This window comes from Eleginops maclovinus, chromosome 14 (genome assembly GCF_036324505.1).
Source record: "Eleginops maclovinus isolate JMC-PN-2008 ecotype Puerto Natales chromosome 14, JC_Emac_rtc_rv5, whole genome shotgun sequence".
Taxonomy (NCBI): Eukaryota; Metazoa; Chordata; class Actinopteri; order Perciformes; family Eleginopidae; genus Eleginops; species Eleginops maclovinus.
Window position 1 is genome coordinate 744,042 of NC_086362.1, and position 18,018 is coordinate 762,059.

An 18,018-nucleotide genomic window follows, 5' to 3' on the forward strand; every position below is an offset into this window, starting at 1 on the left:
TACACAACATGAAGTCCCTTCAGTACTTTATTATTTCATTGGTCAAAATCTGTTAGATGAGACTTGCTTTTAATACAAGCCATTCTTTTGTGGTTTCGGTGAAGACAGGATTCAGATAAAGCATGTTTTTATCAGAGATAACCACACAGCCAGTGGACTACAGCACAAACAGGAAGTGGTTTTACTGCTCAGACAGAAGAAAAAGATGAGTTGGTGTCATTGCACCAAAAGAAGAATGGAGGACACATCTCTCCTGCTCTGTGAGTAACCCTGACCATGTTTACTACAGAGAGATATTCGAGAGGGATGGTGGTGGAGGAGTTGGATCACAAACACTTTAAAGGTTGGATCGTATTGATCAGCTTTTCAACAAACGAAGAAGAAACCTGTGTTTTTGACGAGCGAGGTAACGGAAACCTGTAAAGGAAATCCATAGTGTCATTAAACAGACAGGTTCTCCACTCCTTCTATCTTTACCCTACTCCATTAATAAGTAATAACTGCTTTAAGATTCAGATCACAATATTCATTCATCAGGTACAGTTACAGCTTCGGTAAAACGTGATTGATTGATACCCTAACTGCCCGGCAGTATATAAAGGAGGGAAAAGAGCTCCGTCTTCACTGTGAAGTTAAACAGCAGCATCGATACCTTTTTCACTTTCGGACTTTAAGTATATTTTCATGCCAATGCTTTTAGTCTACACTCTTGTCGTACTGTGAGTATTTGTACACGGGGGGGTTCCCTCTCTACTGATTTTATTCACTAATGAAGTGTTGGTTTATTCCCAGTGATGACCTCCCTGTTCTGCTGCTCACCAAACTCAGGTCAGTACCGTTTGGATCAGGGATCATCATGAGTCTAACAAACAGGCCAATTATTTCATCTGCTTCCAGTTTCTCAAAATGTGTATTTTACTGCATATTTAATCAGGTTAAAGTATATATATACATATATACATATACATATATATACATATGTATATATATGTATATGTATATATATATATATGTATATATACATATACATATACATATATATATATGTATATATATATATATATACATATATATACATATATATACACTGTATATATATGTATATGTATATGTATATATACATATATATATATATACATATATATATATGTATATATATATATGTATATATATACATATATATATATACATATATATATATGTATATATATATATGTATATATATCAGAGGTGGGACCAAGTCACTGTTTGGCAAGTCCCAAGTAAGTCCCAAGTCTCAGCAGTCAAGTCCAAGTCAAGTCCCAAGTAAAGACAGAGAAGGGCAAGTCGAGTCCAAGTCCAAGTAACACCAAAGCCAAGTCGAGTCCAAGTCCAAGTCCCAAGCTTCTTCGAGTCCTGAACAAGTCATCATGTACTCTTCACTTAATAATGCCATTATCAGACTAACGATCACACAATTTCAACATATCAACCTAATCTTCAGTATTTTTTTATACATACAGATTAAACTATGCATATATTTTATATATCTGTATATACGCATGCGCCCAAAGACCTTCAAAGTATTGTGTGTGAATGGTGGGTTAGAAATGTATGAGCAAGGAAGGCACCACTGTCATCCTAAAGTTGGTAAAGCGCCTTGACTAGTGAGGCATGGACTGTGTGGATGCATGTAACTGGCATTGATGCTTCAGTGGATGCCAGTTACAGTAGGTCAACATTTTGCTTAAATCACAAAGAAACCTAATATTTCAATAAAACAATGTTTAATCTGCATAACAATTAAGCAGCATGACTACACACAATGAAAGGTGCTGGGGGTAGGCGCTTGAGAGACAGACAGACAGAGAGAGAGACAGAGTACACCTCCCTAATCTTAGTTATTTGTGTACATACCTGCAAACTCAGAAGGGCTGAAAAAGGTGACAAACTAAACCGTTGTAGGGGGGTCTGGGGGGTCTGGGGGGTCTGGGGGCATCCCCCCCCACCCCCCCAGCCTTTGTACACGTTGCCTAGCAACGCCGCACATGCGCATTATATCCTGCTCCGCTCCGAGTTATAGTAGTAGGCTATTCATGGGAAACGCATGAACAGCACGTTAAGATCTCGGCCAAGTCGTCATTAAAAGCAGTTCTTCATTATTTAAGTTAAGCGGCGGTAACGCCAGTGTTAAACAAGGTGTTAAACACGCAAATGCCGGTTGGTGTGCGTACGGTACTGAGTGTTTATCGGTCCACGGCCGTAATGAACGTGTCGCATTGGTCCATATGTAATGCGCACGTTCTGTTGTTCCCATTGGCATAGAGCTATTGAACATTAATTTTGACAAAGGATATGGATAACATATCGCCCACGGCAGTTTTGTCATTGTATGTATAGCCTATATTTGTATTACGCTATCATCATTCAACATGTAGAATGAACGTGTTATCTATAGAGTCGATTTACATAGATAATTCACAACCATGAACCTAATCTGGATCTTAAACCTGCCAATTGCAACTGAGAGAGACGCAGACCAGACGGACAGCTCTCGACTAGGCTTCCCTTCCGTGGCACAATTGCATCTTTTCCGTAGATGAAATCCGGGGAAATCGTGAATATTAATGAGGGGAAACCCGGGGATTATCCAATCACGCTGGTTAGGTCCCTGATCCAATCCAAAAAGGCCAAAATCCACCACATGATTGCATTGCTCGCACTTGCCTGCCGGCTCTCTCACTTTGCGGTCTTTGGGGCTTCGCAGGTTCGCATTGCAGGGAAGGATGTCCATGATCAGGAAATTTAGCTTTTGACTCGAGGCATGTCAAGTCATTACAAGTAAAAGAGGCAAAGTCCGAGTCAAGTCTCGAGTTAATAGTATTCAAGTCCAAGTCGAGTCGTAAGTCATGCCGAATTTGATCAAGTCAAGTCTGAAGTCATTAAAATCATGACTCGAGTCTGACTCGAGTCCAAGTCATGTGACTCGAGTCCACATGTCTGATATATATATACATATATATATACAGTGGGGCAAAAAAGTATTTAGTCAGCCACCAATTGTGCAAGTTCTCCCATTTAAAAAGATGAGTCCTGTAATTTTTATCATAGGTATACCTCAACTATGAGAGACAGAATGGGGGAAACAATCCAGGAAATCACATTGTAGGATTTTTAAAGAATTTATTTCAAATGATTGTGGAAAATAAGTATTTGGTCAATAACAAAAGTTCATCTCAATACTTTGTTATATACCCTTTGTTGGCAATGACAGAGGTCAAAGGTTTTCTGTAAGTCTTCACAAGGTTTCCACACTGTTGCTGGTATTTTGGCCCATTCCTCCATGCAGATCTCCTCTAAAGCAGTGATGTGTTGGGGCTGTCGCTGGGCAACACGGACTTTCAACTCCCTCCAAAGATTTTCTATGGGGTTGAGATCTGGAGACTGGCTAGGCCACTCCAGGACCTTGAAATGCTTCTTACGAAGCCACTCCTTCGTTGCCCTGGCGGTGTGTTTGGGATCATTGCCATGCTGAAAGACCCAGCCACGCTTCATCTTCAGTGCCCTTGCTGATGGAAGGAGGTTTTCACTCATAATCTCACGATACATGGCCCCATTCATTCTTTCCTTTACACGGATCAGTCGTCCTGGTCCCTTTGCAGAAAAGCAGCCCCAGAGCATGATGTCTCCACCCCCATGCTTCACAGTAGGTATGGTGTTCTTTGGATGCAACTCTGCATTCTTTCTCCTCCAAACACGACAAGTTGAGTTTTTACCAAAAAGTTCTATTTTGGTTTCATCTGACCATATGACATTCTCCCAATCCTCTTCTGGATCATCCAAATGCCCTCTAGCAAACTTCAGACGGGCCTGGACATGTACTGGCTTAAGCAGGGGGACACGTCTGGAACTGCAGGATTTAAGTCCCTGGCGGCGTAGTGTGTTACTGACGGTAGCCTCTGTTACTTTGGTCCCAGCTCTCTGCAGGTCATTCACTAGGTCCCCCCGTGTGGTTCTGGGATTTTTGCTCACCGTTCTTGTGATCATTTTGACCCCACGGGGTGAGATCTTGCGTGGAGCCCCAGATGGAGGGAGATTAGCAGTGGTCTTGTATGTCTTCCATTTTCTAATAATTGCTCCCACAGTTGATTTCTTCACACCAAGCTGCTTACCTATTGCAGATTCAGTTTTCCCAGCCTGGTGCAGGTCTACAATTGTGTCTCTGGTCTCCTTTGACAGCTCTTTGGTCTTGGCCATAGTGGAGTTTGGAGTATGACTGTTTGAGGTTGTGGACAGGTGTCTTTTATACTGATAACGAGTTCAATAAAGGTGCCATTAATACAGGTAACGAGTGGAGGACAGAGGAGCCTCTTAAAGAAGAAGTTACAGGTCTGTGAGAGCCAGAAATCTTGCTTGTTTGTAGGTGACCAAATACTTATTTTACCGAGGAATTTATAATGAATTCATTAAAAATCCTACAATGTGATTTCCTGGATTGTTTCCCCATTCTGTCTCTCATAGTTGAAGTGTACCTATGATAAAATTACAGGCCTCTCTCATCTTTTTAAATGGGAGAACTTGCACAATTGGTGGCTGACTAAATACTTTTTTGCCCCACTGTATATATATATACTCTCAACCCTTTATTCAGACAACTTCTGTTATTTTGCTTTTCTATAATTTGGAAAATGCACGAGTCCTATTTCGATAGCACTTTGGTTAACTGTGCAGCTCTAATTACCATAATAACCATTAACTTGGAGCGGTCAAACTCTATCTCTGCTGGGCAACCAGTGAAACCAGTGACCTGAGGTTAGCGTGACAGGAGTTAACGAGGCTAAAGGGTTTATCAGTGACTTTATTCTGAGGCGGGTTTTCAAAGTTTGACTCAAAGTACAATAACTCCCAGCAGCTCGTCTGACGGTGACTCCCAGCAGCTCTCTGACGGTGACTCCCAGCAGCTCTCTGACGGTGACTCCCAGCAGCTCTCTGACGGTGACTCCCAGCAGCTCTCAGGTATTTAAAGGAGAGTCTGTCTCTCTGAGATGTGAGGACGGCTCTGATGGATGGACTGTGAGGAGAAACACGAGCTATGGAACAGAGCTGAGTGTGGAGGTGAATGGGGAAGATCTGCTGGTTCCTCCTGTAACATCAGCTTCATGACCCAAAGGACAGTGGAGTTTACTGGTGTGAGTCCAGAGAGGGATCCACCAGTAACACCATCACCATCACCGTCTCTGGTAAGATCAGCCTCTCTGTCTCCTCATCAATACTAAAAATAATTAGAGAAGTTCATACACACACACACACACACACACACACACACACACACACACACACACACACACACACACACACACACACACACACACTGAATCTTTAGCGACTGGTAATCTCTGATTTTATGTTTTATCTTATTCTATATTATCCTAATTGAAAATGCATTTTTTGTGTCCCCTTAAATACTAAAACTAATGTCAGTCCTGCTGTTGCAGGGTTTTGAAATGTCGACATCTTCTCTAGTTTTCACTTCAGCAGCTGAAATTAACCCAAAGGAACAAACAATATAACCAATTTAATCTCAACTTTTAATGTGAAATAAAAATATAAAACTCTACGTTTTCAAACCTCCTCTTCTTCAGAGTAAAGCTCCTTTCTGTCTCTGTGTTCAGGTGGACCAGTGATCCTGCAGAGTCCCCCCCTCCCTGTGATGGAGGGAGATGAGGTCACTCTGATCTGTAGAACAAAGATGGCCGCCCCCCCCCTCTCTGCTGATTTCTACAAAGATGGCGTCTCCCTCAGGAATGAGTCTGCAGGTCACATGACCCTCCACCATGTCTCCAGGTCTGATGAAGGCCTCTACAAGTGTAGAGTCCAGAATAAAGGAGAGTCTCCAGAGAGCCGGCTGTCTGTCTCAGGTGAGGAGGTCTCCTTTCATTTCAGGACTCGCTGTGTTTCTGTAGCGGACCCTGAAGGCAGCATGTCCCTGGGGGCCGCCACAAAGATCCAGTGGGATTTCTCCATTGGAGTTTGGGTTATTGCAATAGTCCTAATAATGCTGACTCATTTCAGGGTTTAAGGACTTATTCCTGCACCACCCTGTGAAGGCTATATTAGGAACTAATGTCCAGATGTTTCTGAATCACAAATACAAAGAACAAGATGGACGCAAAAGATTTAACTCTGTTCTTTTAATGATTTCTTTGTTCCTTTTAGAGAAACCCATCACCTCTACAAGTCCTCCTCCTCCACCTTCCTCCTGGAGGCCGCCTGTTGCTGGATCCCTCTCTGTACTGGTTCTGCTGGTTGTAGTGGTTGTTCTGGTTGTTCTGTTGCGACGAAACATCCGGAGACCACCTGAAGGTTAGACACAGATAAGTGTTGCAAATCTCATTTTAAGAACCGCTGTCATTAGGGATGTTTTTACGCCCAACCCCCACAGCCCTGCAACATGTACTCTGTACTAAGGGAACGCCGTTTTTATTTTGAGGCTTTCCTGCAATACAAGAGCTTCAGCAGTTTAATCAACTACATTTCTGTAAAATGAACCTGATGCCCATTATTCCTCCAATCAGAGAGCTTTGGTTGATTGATTGCATGTAACTTATTTCAAATGGGCAAGAAAACCATGTGTCAACAACTGGCAGAAACAAAAAAACTTTAACACATTTGAAAAGGAGTGGGAAGAATTAAACACTTGTTTGTTGCCTCTGATGAATTCACCTGGGATTTCACTGCAGTTTGAGTTTAAAATTCATTTCACATGGTGTTCAGAATCAGTGACATTTATCTGTCTCTGTCTTTATTTTCAGCTTCTGAAGTGGAAACGGGAGAAGACGTCACATACAGCGATGTCAAAATATTACAAAACTGGAAGAAGCCAACTCAACGGAGCCGAGGTAACGATTGGTTCACAGGGACAGTGTGTGTGTGTGTGTGTGTGTGTGTGTGTTCTTGTTCCTATGTCTGTGTGAGGACCATCTGGAATTTTAGAACTTATGGGCACAATTTAGAAAAGAGCATTTTTGTATAAAGATATTTTAGAAGGGAATTAAGTCTATAAAATCAATATTTACTGGTCACCAATGTGGAAGGCTGTAGTGAGGGGTATTTTAGTGGATGATAGCGTGTGTGAGAATGTGTTATTACTTTCTTGTGGTTAACACAAGCTAGCAGCTCTACGGTCGTCTAGTTTCCTCTTTCTGCACACGCTGCACTGCAGGACTGTTAATGACACAAATAAATAATATAACTTATAAATGTGCACATGAAGGCTCTGATTACATACAATATGTCGTTATAATTGCACATGTTTCCACACACATGTAGTTTGACTGACCTACCGACATGTTAATAATTGTCGACGTCTCTGGATAAAGATACTTGCTTAGTATTAACAACCTGTGAAAGGTCCAGTTTGACCAATCAGAATCAAGTATTCAACTAAGCCGAATAATAATGAATAAGTAGAGGTGAACTGTATAAAGGGACTACTTTCTCTCTCTCTCTCTCAAACTAATGAATACATTAGATACAGAGGGTCAGCTGTCGGGTTTTTCCACTCTGCTTTAAAAGCACAGCGGGTTAATCTCCAGAGAAGTGTGGATCTCATCAAGACCTCTGTATTTGAATGGAGGCGGGCCGCTGTGTGGTCGTCCGTCTTCCTGTTTCAGATGAACACCTTTCATCGCCCCATGCTACAGGACCAGTGAAACCACAGCAGCTCCATTATTGTGATATGTATTATATGATATTTATCTGAGGTGTTTTACCGTGCAGGGAGCGGTGCAGCTGCAGTTTACTCTGAAGTGAAGAGAGACGTCTGCTACAGAGAGATCGTGATCAACACAAACAGGAGGAGAGGTACATCACCAGATGCTAACGGTTCCCTCTGCTTCCATTCACTATGCTAAGCTAACATTAGCAGTGCATTAAGTCAAATAATTTAATATGATTGGTCTTAATTAACAAAGAGACTTAATTGAATCCTAATTTAATTCACCCATTCCATGTTCTGATGAATGCACCGGCACAACGAGATACATATAGATGAAGATTTAGCTAGTGGAAGTCTCCAACCCTAATCACCAGTGGTCCTGCAATACACAATCATAAGTATATTTATGAGTTAGATTGCTGTAATCTCACCTCGATGCCCAATATATTCATCCAATCAGTGAGCTTTTAATTGTTTCACAGGATGTTAACTGCATATTAGCTTTACAATGTGTCTTTAACATTGTCCTAAAAGTCGATATTAAGGAAGTCACATCTTTATTTCAGCCGCTGAGGTGGAAATGGGAGGAGACGTCACATACAGCGATGTGAAAACACCCCAAAAGAAGAAGAAGCCAATCAAACAGAGCCGAGGTAATGATCGTTGTCAGGGGCAGTGTGTGTGTTTCTGTTCTTATATCTGTGTGAGGACCATCCAGAAATAAAGACCTGAGGAGGACATGTAACAAAAGAGCATTAAGTCAGGATCTTAAATTAGGATATTCTAGAAGGGATAACATTTAAAGAAAATCCATGTTTATACTCCCTGAAGTTCCAGACTGTACTGAGGTGTGTTGGAGTGGTTGATAGTGTGTGTGCTGTATGAGGATGTGTGTTTTCTACCTTGCTAGCTAGCAGCTCTGAGGTCGTCCAGTTTTTTATTTCTGATGAACATTTCAGAAGTGTTGAGCTGCACACGCTGCACTGCAGGACTGTTAATGACACATAGGAATAAGATGAGTAAAGTATAAATGTGCAAAGGTCTAGCAGCTGTGGTTGTTGAGTTTCCGTCGCATTAATAAACCTTGTTTTTTAATGACATTTTTTAAACGACTATTAGAAAAAGGAAATCCGATGAATAAATATTGGTTAGTTCCATTCCCCTTTAAGCTCCAACACATTGTACGTGATGGGCTCTTCACAACAGAGCCGTCCAGCTCACCAATCAGAGCAGACTGGGCTCTGGTTTCAGGCAGTCTGAGAAACATAAAGAGCTTTCTGATCATTAAAGCATGGAGGCATGTGAGTGTACCGACTCCGGTCTGATCTCGCTTCACCCTCCGTCTCAGGGTCAGCTGTCGGGTTTTTCCACTCTGCTTTAAAAGCACAGCGGATTAATTTCCAGAGAAGTGTGGATCTCATCGAGACCTCTGTATTTGAATGGAGGCGGGCCGCTGTGTGGTCGTCCGTCTTCCTGTTTCAGATGAACACCTTTCATCGCCCCATGCTACAGGACCAGTGAAACCACAGCAGCTCCATTATTGTGATATGTATTATATGATATTTATCTGAGGTGTTTTACCGTGCAGGGAGCGGTGCAGCTGCAGTTTACTCTGAAGTGAAGAGAGACGTCTGCTACAGAGAGATCGTGATCAACACAAACAGGAGGAGAGGTACACCACCAGATGCTAACGGTTCCCTCTGCTTCCATTCACTATGCTAAGCTAACATTAGCAGTGCATTAAGTCAAATAATTTAATATGATTGGTCTTAATTAACAAAGAGACTTAATTTAATCCTAATTTAATTCACCCATTCCATGTTCTGATGAATGCACCGGCACAACGAGATACATATAGATGAAGATTTAGCTAGTGGAAGTCTCCAACCCTAATCACCAGTGGTCCTGCAATACACAATCATAAGTATATTTATGAGTTAGATTACTGTAATCTCACCTCGATGCCCAATATATTCATCCAATCAGTGAGCTTTTAATTGTTTCACAGGATGTTAACTGCATATTAGCTTTACAATGTGTCTTTAACATTGTCCTAAAAGTCGATATTAAGGAAGTCACATCTTTATTTCAGCCGCTGAGGTGGAAATGGGAGGAGACGTCACATACAGCGATGTGAAAACACCCCAAAAGAAGAAGAAGCCAATCAAACAGAGCCGAGGTAATGATCGTTGTCAGGGGCAGTGTGTGTGTTTCTGTTCTTATATCTGTGTGAGGACCATCCAGAAATAAAGACCTGAGGAGGACATGTAACAAAAGAGCATTAAGTCAGGATCTTAAATTAGGATATTCTAGAAGGGATAACATTTAAAGAAAATCCATGTTTATACTCCCTGAAGTTCCAGACTGTACTGAGGTGTGTTGGAGTGGTTGATAGTGTGTGTGCTGTATGAGGATGTGTGTTTTCTACCTTGCTAGCTAGCAGCTCTGAGGTCGTCCAGTTTTTTATTTCTGATGAACATTTCAGAAGTGTTGAGCTGCACACGCTGCACTGCAGGACTGTTAATGACACATAGGAATAAGATGAGTAAAGTATAAATGTGCAAAGGTCTAGCAGCTGTGGTTGTTGAGTTTCCGTCGCATTAATAAACCTTGTTTTTTAATGACATTTTTTAAACGACTATTAGAAAAAGGAAATCCGATGAATAAATATTGGTTAGTTCCATTCCCCTTTAAGCTCCAACACATTGTACGTGATGGGCTCTTCACAACAGAGCCGTCCAGCTCACCAATCAGAGCAGACTGGGCTCTGGTTTCAGGCAGTCTGAGAAACATAAAGAGCTTTCTGATCATTAAAGCATGGAGGCATGTGAGTGTACCGACTCCGGTCTGATCTCGCTTCACCCTCCGTCTCAGGGTCAGCTGTCGGGTTTTTCCACTCTGCTTTAAAAGCACAGCGGGTTAATTTCCAGAGAAGTGTGGATCTCATCGAGACCTCTGTATTTGAATGGAGGCGGGCCGCTGTGTGGTCGTCCGTCTTCCTGTTTCAGATGAACACCTTTCATCGCCCCATGCTACAGGACCAGTGAAACCACAGCAGCTCCATTATTGTGATATGTATTATATGATATTTATCTGAGGTGTTTTACCGTGCAGGGAGCGGTGCAGCTGCAGTTTACTCTGAAGTGAAGAGAGACGTCTGCTACAGAGAGATCGTGATCAACACAAACAGGAGGAGAGGTACACCACCAGATGCTAACGGTTCCCTCTGCTTCCATTCACTATGCTAAGCTAAGCTAACTACGTGCACTGAACACTCACATGAAAGAGCATAAGAGTAATTCCTCAAATGTTCCTTTGAATTAATTAACGTGGGATATTTACAGAGTTTTACATAAAAACTACACACTTTGAATACACAGAATATACAAGATAATTAAAACCCAGAAATTAAAACGGATAATAAAACTATAAATAACCCAAACATATATTAAAAACTGGGATTTAAAACGATTAACAATTCATTACTTAATTATAATGTGCTCTGAATAAACTTTAATGAAGCTTTTAGTGTTCCGCAAGAACACAAACAATTCATGTTAAATAAAGACAACATGTTTTATACAAATTAGAGTTTTACAAAGAAAAACAAAATGTAAACAGAAAGATATTAACTTTGCAGTTTTACTTTTTAAAATCCCTAATTTGTTGTTTCACGAAAATAAAACCTTCATTTAAATAATAATTACAGATGAACTCAGTTGGTTCAGCCTGAGAGCAGATATAATCAGTATGTTATTAAAGCAGTGACTTCCTGTTTGCATGTATATTTAATAAAGTGTGTCCTGTGTTTAGCAGAGATCGCCCCCGACCCGGAGCTCCTGTACTCCTCTGTGAGGTAAACCTGAAGAAGAACTCCTCGGACGCCTCGGTCTCACCGGTTTTATCCCTGCAGACTCTGCAGAGTGCTGCCTCTCTTTATTGTTGTGATCAACTTTTTTATTGCTTTTATGGGGGGGGGGGTAGACGGTTACTCTGTACATTCATAACTTTATGGGTATTACAGGATATACATAATAATAAAAATAAAAAATATACATATACTTTACTCTGGTTACATTCCTAACTTTATGGGTATTACAGGATATATACATATATATAATAATGAGTGGGTATTTATTATTTATTTATGGGTATTACAGGATATATATATATATATATATATATATATACACTCAGCTAGGGTGAAGAAAAAGATGAAATAAAACATTTTTAAAAAAAGCACACACACAACACCACATACACGTAAGTAGACTCACTGAAGGTGAGATTGATCGTTTAAATCTTGAATTCTAACAAGAAATGTTTGCCATTTTTGTAGCGTGGAAGGCATGGCTTTGTTTACTCTAGCTGTGTGATATTCTAAATTAACAATATTATCCAAGTAGCTAATCCAAAGTTTACGAGGTGGAACCTGGGGGTTAATCCATAACTGTAAAATTATATACAGAGAACAGGTGCAAGCCGCGAGGACGCTAAATGCTCCTACAGGCTTTGCAAAACACAAAACATCGCTGACCCGTGGCATTATCAACAGCAGCGCAGCTCATCCCAGCTCGCAGAAAGATCCCCAAAACTCTAGCAACATAGCTGTACCCATATGTTAAGAGATAGTATACTATTCCTTAATAGCATCAGGTCACACAAACCTATCTTAATTTTAATCAGACGGTGTTCAGTTTCTAATTCTGGACACCTATGGCCTACTTGTAATTACCCACAATGTCAGTCGTTGGCTACTTCCATGAGCGTTGCATCGGCCGGAGGGCTTGCACGGTTTTCCGCTGGGCTTGCGTTGCAGTTCTCAGGCGGTGCCTGTGTAGATCTCGGTAGCTGCTCCCCTTCACGGTTCTGGCGCTGTGAGGGAGGAGATCTCGGTGACTGCTCCCCGTTGCGGTTCTGGCGCTGTGATGGTGGAGATCTCGGCTGCTCTCTGTTGCGGTTCTGGCGCTGTGATGGTGGAGGTCTCTGTGGCTGCTCCCCGTTGCGGTTCTGGCGCTGTGCTTGTGGAGATCTCGTTGGCTGCTCCCCTAGCTCATGGGTACCTTGCGAAGTCAAGAACCTCTCCACCTCGACTGGGGAGCTGAAGTAGAGCTGAGCCCCTCCGTGTTCCACTTTAAGTGTCGCGGGGTATTGAAGGAAGGACCGAATGCCCCGGTCATTCAGCTTATCTATGACTGGAGTGAATCCTCTTCTTTTAGCTGATGTCTGGGGACTGTAATCGGGGAAGAAAAACAAAGCGGCGTTGTCGTGTTTGGGCTTTACTCTGCGGGCTCCCTGTAGAATATCTTGTCTGTCGGCGTCTCTCAGGAGACGAAAAATAACAGTGCGGGGTTTCTGGTTTTCTCCTCTGGGGTGGGTACTGCCACCGTAGATGCGATGGCAGCGATCGATCTCAATGCGTTGTCCCGCTAGGGATGGTATCCACTTAGGCAGGTTGGCAACCAGGAAGGCCTTCAGATTGGAACCCCCGACTGATTCCGGAAGATTGACCAGCCTTAGGTTATTTCGTCTACTTCTGTCCTCCATTTCGATCAGCTGTCTTGCAGAGTGGCTAGTTTGGTGAGAACGTCATTAACGTCATGCTTGTTGGAGCGAACTGTAGCATGAAGGGATTGCACTGTAGCATGTGTCTTCTGCACTTCGCTAGCCTGATGCTTTACGTCTGATACTACTTTCCGAATGGCTTCATTAGCGGTAAAGATCTCTTCTCGTAAAATTGTAAGCTGGGGGATCAGGGTACCCTCCAAGGCTTCCTTCACAGCATGGGCCACTGAAGCATCGAAATGTCGTTGTTGTTCTTTGAGGGCCTTGCTAACTCCGCTCAAAATGGCTGCATCGAGGTCGTCTTTGCAAATGGACGTTACTTCTTTTGGTTTTTTCTTCGCTGGGGACATGTCCAGTCCTCTCTTGACGCTGGTTTTGGTTGGTGTATGAGTTGACATCTTCAATGGAAGGGTACTAAAAAAGATTTAATTAATTATAACACGGTTTTGGGTTGGTCTTTCACGAGCACTAGATTTCACGTCTGCATCGCTGCCGAGACGTCACGTGACCTCAGTGCTGCCTCTCTTTATTGTTGCTTCCTGACTGTTTGCAGACCTCACTGAGGCTTCATTCCTCCGATGACTCCTTATCACAGATATGAAACCTCTGCAGCCTCACTGACAGACCAAAGTCAACTCACTCAGACATGACCCTCTCACCTCTCCCTGAGGTCTGATCAGGCACCATTACCATGTTAGCATGTTAGCCACCTGTGCAGGTAAACAGCTTGGCAGGTGTTTTGCTCAGCTCTTCTTCTTCTTTGTTGGTGTTAAGAGGCATCCAGAGAGCTGCATTACCGCTCTCTGCTGGATAAAAGACAAATCTCTCCAAATCTTCAGATGAAACTAAAGGAGGGAAAATATAAATGAAGAACTCAGAAATCCCCAGACCAATTATTTAATTTAGTACTTTAATACAATTGTGAGGTACTTTTAGTTTCTGGAGTTATGCTACTTTATAATATTACTCCTACTTTGAATTGTTAGTTAGTTTCTTTACAGACTCATATTAATAATACAAAATATAAATCAAGGCATAAATGATGAGGATTATTGTGGATTAACAATCATATCCTATAAAGTATTTACATTTTGTACACATGTATGCATCATTAAAGATGTTCCAGTGATGAGATTATTCTGAAATTGGAACTTTCAGATATTATGGTGCTTTCACTGAAGTAAAATGTAAAGGAGTTTCCTATAGTCCGAGGCAAACATGAGACGGAGTCCTTTATTTGTGTCCAGCAGAGAGCAGCGCTGCTTTCTTTATCATCATTGTTGTTGTTGTTGTTATTATTTGTTTGGCAGCTCACTGCGTGTTGCTTTAATTGTTTTACATATTAATGAATATATGTTATATATAATTAAGTATTATTATAAAACATGATCTCACCAGCTCAACAGAGTGAATACATTTAAAATAACCGGGATAAATAAACGTCATAATGATCAAATAATAAAATATATATTCAATACTTTTTTAAAAACTATTTAAAACTTATTCCTTTTTCAGTTTTTAAATGTAAAAGAACATATTTAACATGCCACACATTAAATGATATTGGTGACATGTACACATTCATACGTTCTTAAGTCTTACAAACGTATCCTCTGAAAGAAAGAAAACATGAAAACCAGATTTGAACGTTTTAATAAGTTGCATTCTTGTGATTAATATTCATCAGTTTATTTTTTACAGTTTATCAAAAGAGGAAGTGTCAGAGCCAGCTTTTGGTTTTGGCCAAAATCATACTGCCATCTGCTGGTGGCATTGTGAAGTGTATGGAAAATAAAAGACTACAATTCCCATGTAGCAGCCAGTTTAGAGACAGAGAAGATCAACCTGTGTGGAGGATGCTGATACAGTCCTTAACGTTTAGCATCCAGTAGAATCACACAGACCATCTCAGTTCAATAAATGCTTTCAGTTCTCTCTGGTTGTTGTGTTGACTCTTGTGAGTGTTTTCTGTGTCTAATGTGTGAAGCCGAAGTGATGAGCTGAAGGTTTAGGAGTTGTGTTTAGAAAGGTTGTCAGAGTGGTTGAAGGAAGCGGTGACAGGAAGGAAACGCTGCTGTGGGTTACTTTCAGAGAAACATGCAGTTGGATGCCACACCACAAAGAGGTACAATGGGTCCAACAGGTCTTCAGCGCCTCGTCCTGTGAGTACAATCTTTACACTGTGAGCACGAGGGAAGACGTTCAGAAATCATAAGAGCTGCTGAGAGTTCAGTGAGCAGTTGAACAAGCGCCAGAGTCTGGAGAGAGGTAACTGTGTGTGGTACATTCAGGAGCAACTGCACACTAAAGGGTTCAGATAGGGTTGTTGTGGTGCGTTCAAGGTCCTGCTAAAAGAAAAGTCTGTTATTTTCTCTGACTTCTATCCAGTCTGACTCGTGCTCACTTTGCACTACATGAAGGTGTTTTAAAAGCACCGTGAAGACCTGTGGAAGAGTCCTGTGTGTCGCAGTTAGACTCACACTAACCTGTGGTCTCTCCCCAGTCCTCACCTCCCTGCTGAGCTGCTCCACTAACCAGGGTCAGTAACCTTTTCTGGCTTAGAAACTCAAAGCTGTGTCTCTGTTGACCTGAAGCATCACTTTAGTCTCGGAGTACCTGAACTCTTTTCTGTCCTCACATCCTGAGCTATGCATTGCATGTTGGATCAGTGGGTTCTTCTTCTTCAGTGTTTTCTAAATCTTCCTCCCAGCAGCTCGCCTGACGGTGACTCCGAGCAGCTCTCTGACGGTGACTCCCAGCAGCTCTCTGACGGTGACTCCCAGCAGCTCTCAGGTATTTAAAGGAGAGTCTGTCTCTCTGAGATGTGAGGACGGCTCTGATGGATGGACTGTGAGGAGAAACACGAGCTATGAGAACAGAGCTGAGTGTGAAGGTGAATGGGGAAGATCTGCTGGTTCCTCCTGTAACATCAGCTTCATTGACCCAAAGGACAGTGGAGTTTACTGGTGTGAGTCCAGAGAGGGATCCACCAGTAACACCATCACCATCACCGTCTCTGGTAAGATCAGCCTCTCTGTCTCCTCATCAATACTAAAAATAATTAGAGAAGTTCATCAGAAAGAGGAAACTGGAGCCCACACACACACACACACACACACACACACACACACACACACACACACACACACACACACACACACACACACATACACACAGTCTCATACTTTAGGGACTGCCAAACCGTCATGTTTTACATTTAAATTCTCCCTACATTTTCTAATTTGAGGGGAAAGTCTGTTTTTCTGAAATGTCCTCTTAAGTACTAAAACTCCAGATGTTCCCCACAAGGCCATAAGTAGAATAATACACACACATATCATGTTGTTTGTTTCTGTCTCTGTGTTCAGGTGGACCAGTGATCCTGCAGAGTCCCCCCCTCCCTGTGATGGAGGGAGATGACGTCACTCTGATCTGTAGAACAAAGATGGCCGCCTCCCCCCTCCCTGCTGATTTCTACAAAGATGGCGTCTCCCTCAGGACTGAGTCTGCAGGTCACATGACCCTCCACCATGTCTCCAGGTCTGATGAAGGCCTCTACAAGTGTAGAGTCCAGAATAAAGGAGAGTCTCCAGAGAGCCGGCTGTCTGTCTCAGGTGAGGAGGTCTCCTTTCATTTCAGGACTCGTTCCTCCAGATGTTCACCTGACCAGGTGTGATTCTCCCTGCAGAAAGACCAACAACCACCAGTTCCCCAACTACTGCATCCTCCCTCCACCTTGAGTTCAGGGTGGTCAGCCACATGGTGGTCTTCTGCCCGTACTGCATCTGCACCTTGATCATGGTGTCTTTGTATCGACAGAAGGCCACAGGTAAGAAACGTCCTGTGTTCGAATCAAACAGGTTTAACTGAATGAGACATCGGTCCTTTCAAAGCTACATTATTTAAATCTGACGTGAAGTGCCTCTGCATCATCGCCCCCTTTACTCCGGATTGAGCCAGAAATCCACGAAACTTTATCACCGGGTCAGGAAGTTCTGGTGTTGAAATCCTTCATAGATTGTCTTTCTGACTGCAGGAAACGACTCATCCGTCTCCGTGGTGATGACCTCGCCCACTCACGCAGAGCAGGGATTGGACGATCACTATGATGATGTCATGTCTGCAGTAACCACAGAGCATCAGTTCTGACCTGGTCCACATCTTCTAGTTCCTGTAGGGGTGCTGTAATTACACACTCGCACTCCATCATCGCATTAGATTGTTTTTCTAGCTGAACGGATAATTATGTTACTGAAATAAAGTATATCTAATATAAATGACTTTCTACAAATGTTTCCAATAAAAATCTGCAAAAACCAATTTGTGTTTAACGACTTTTACTTTCATAAATTGTCTTTAAAGTGGATAAACTTCTGACCCACAATCCTTTGCACAACAGATACAGAGGAAGAGCAAAGGGTCAGTGTTTGAGGTGTAAAGGTGTAATGTCTGCATACAGCATGCCACAACAAATATTACGTAATCTGCAGTATTACAACTCAAAGTGAAGTACAGAACACATTTACATTTCATAGAAGGTAAAATCTGTTCAAATAAATCCATTCAAATTAAGATAATTCAAAATGAGTCGTAAAGGAGGAGCCACTCAATCATTGAGTGTGGAATCATGTTACTTACATACACGATATGTCTTCTTGAGTTCTGATGAAAGTAAACCGTCCCATATCTACTGTAACCTGTCTGTTAGCATTAGCAGCTAATGGATATGTATTTGGCAAAGGTATTTGTTTTTATTT

General features: G+C 42.0%; 2 protein-coding genes across 2 annotated transcripts; both read left to right on the top strand.

The window, feature by feature from the left end:
- The first annotated feature begins 224 nt into the window (after nucleotides 1–224).
- On the top strand, nucleotides 225–17,581 carry LOC134876092 (uncharacterized). The gene is given in 16 exon segments (XM_063900942.1): nucleotides 225–260; nucleotides 793–828; nucleotides 4,892–5,068; nucleotides 5,071–5,136; nucleotides 5,139–5,219; nucleotides 5,652–5,897; nucleotides 6,196–6,342; nucleotides 6,792–6,878; nucleotides 7,759–7,842; nucleotides 8,263–8,349; nucleotides 9,285–9,368; nucleotides 9,789–9,875; nucleotides 10,811–10,894; nucleotides 11,510–11,552; nucleotides 15,972–16,280; nucleotides 16,630–17,581. Coding segments are annotated over 15 exon segments (1,425 nt in total). The 5' UTR covers nucleotides 225–235; the 3' UTR covers nucleotides 16,063–16,280; nucleotides 16,630–17,581.
- LOC134876099 (sialoadhesin-like) lies at nucleotides 16,641–17,581 on the top strand. Its single transcript, XM_063900954.1, has 3 exons — nucleotides 16,641–16,875; nucleotides 16,950–17,090; nucleotides 17,298–17,581. The coding sequence occupies exons 1-3, from the start codon at nucleotides 16,668–16,670 to the stop codon at nucleotides 17,408–17,410; spliced, it is 462 nt and encodes a 153-aa protein (XP_063757024.1). The 5' UTR covers nucleotides 16,641–16,667; the 3' UTR covers nucleotides 17,411–17,581.
- Nucleotides 17,582–18,018: the final 437 nt, after the last annotated feature.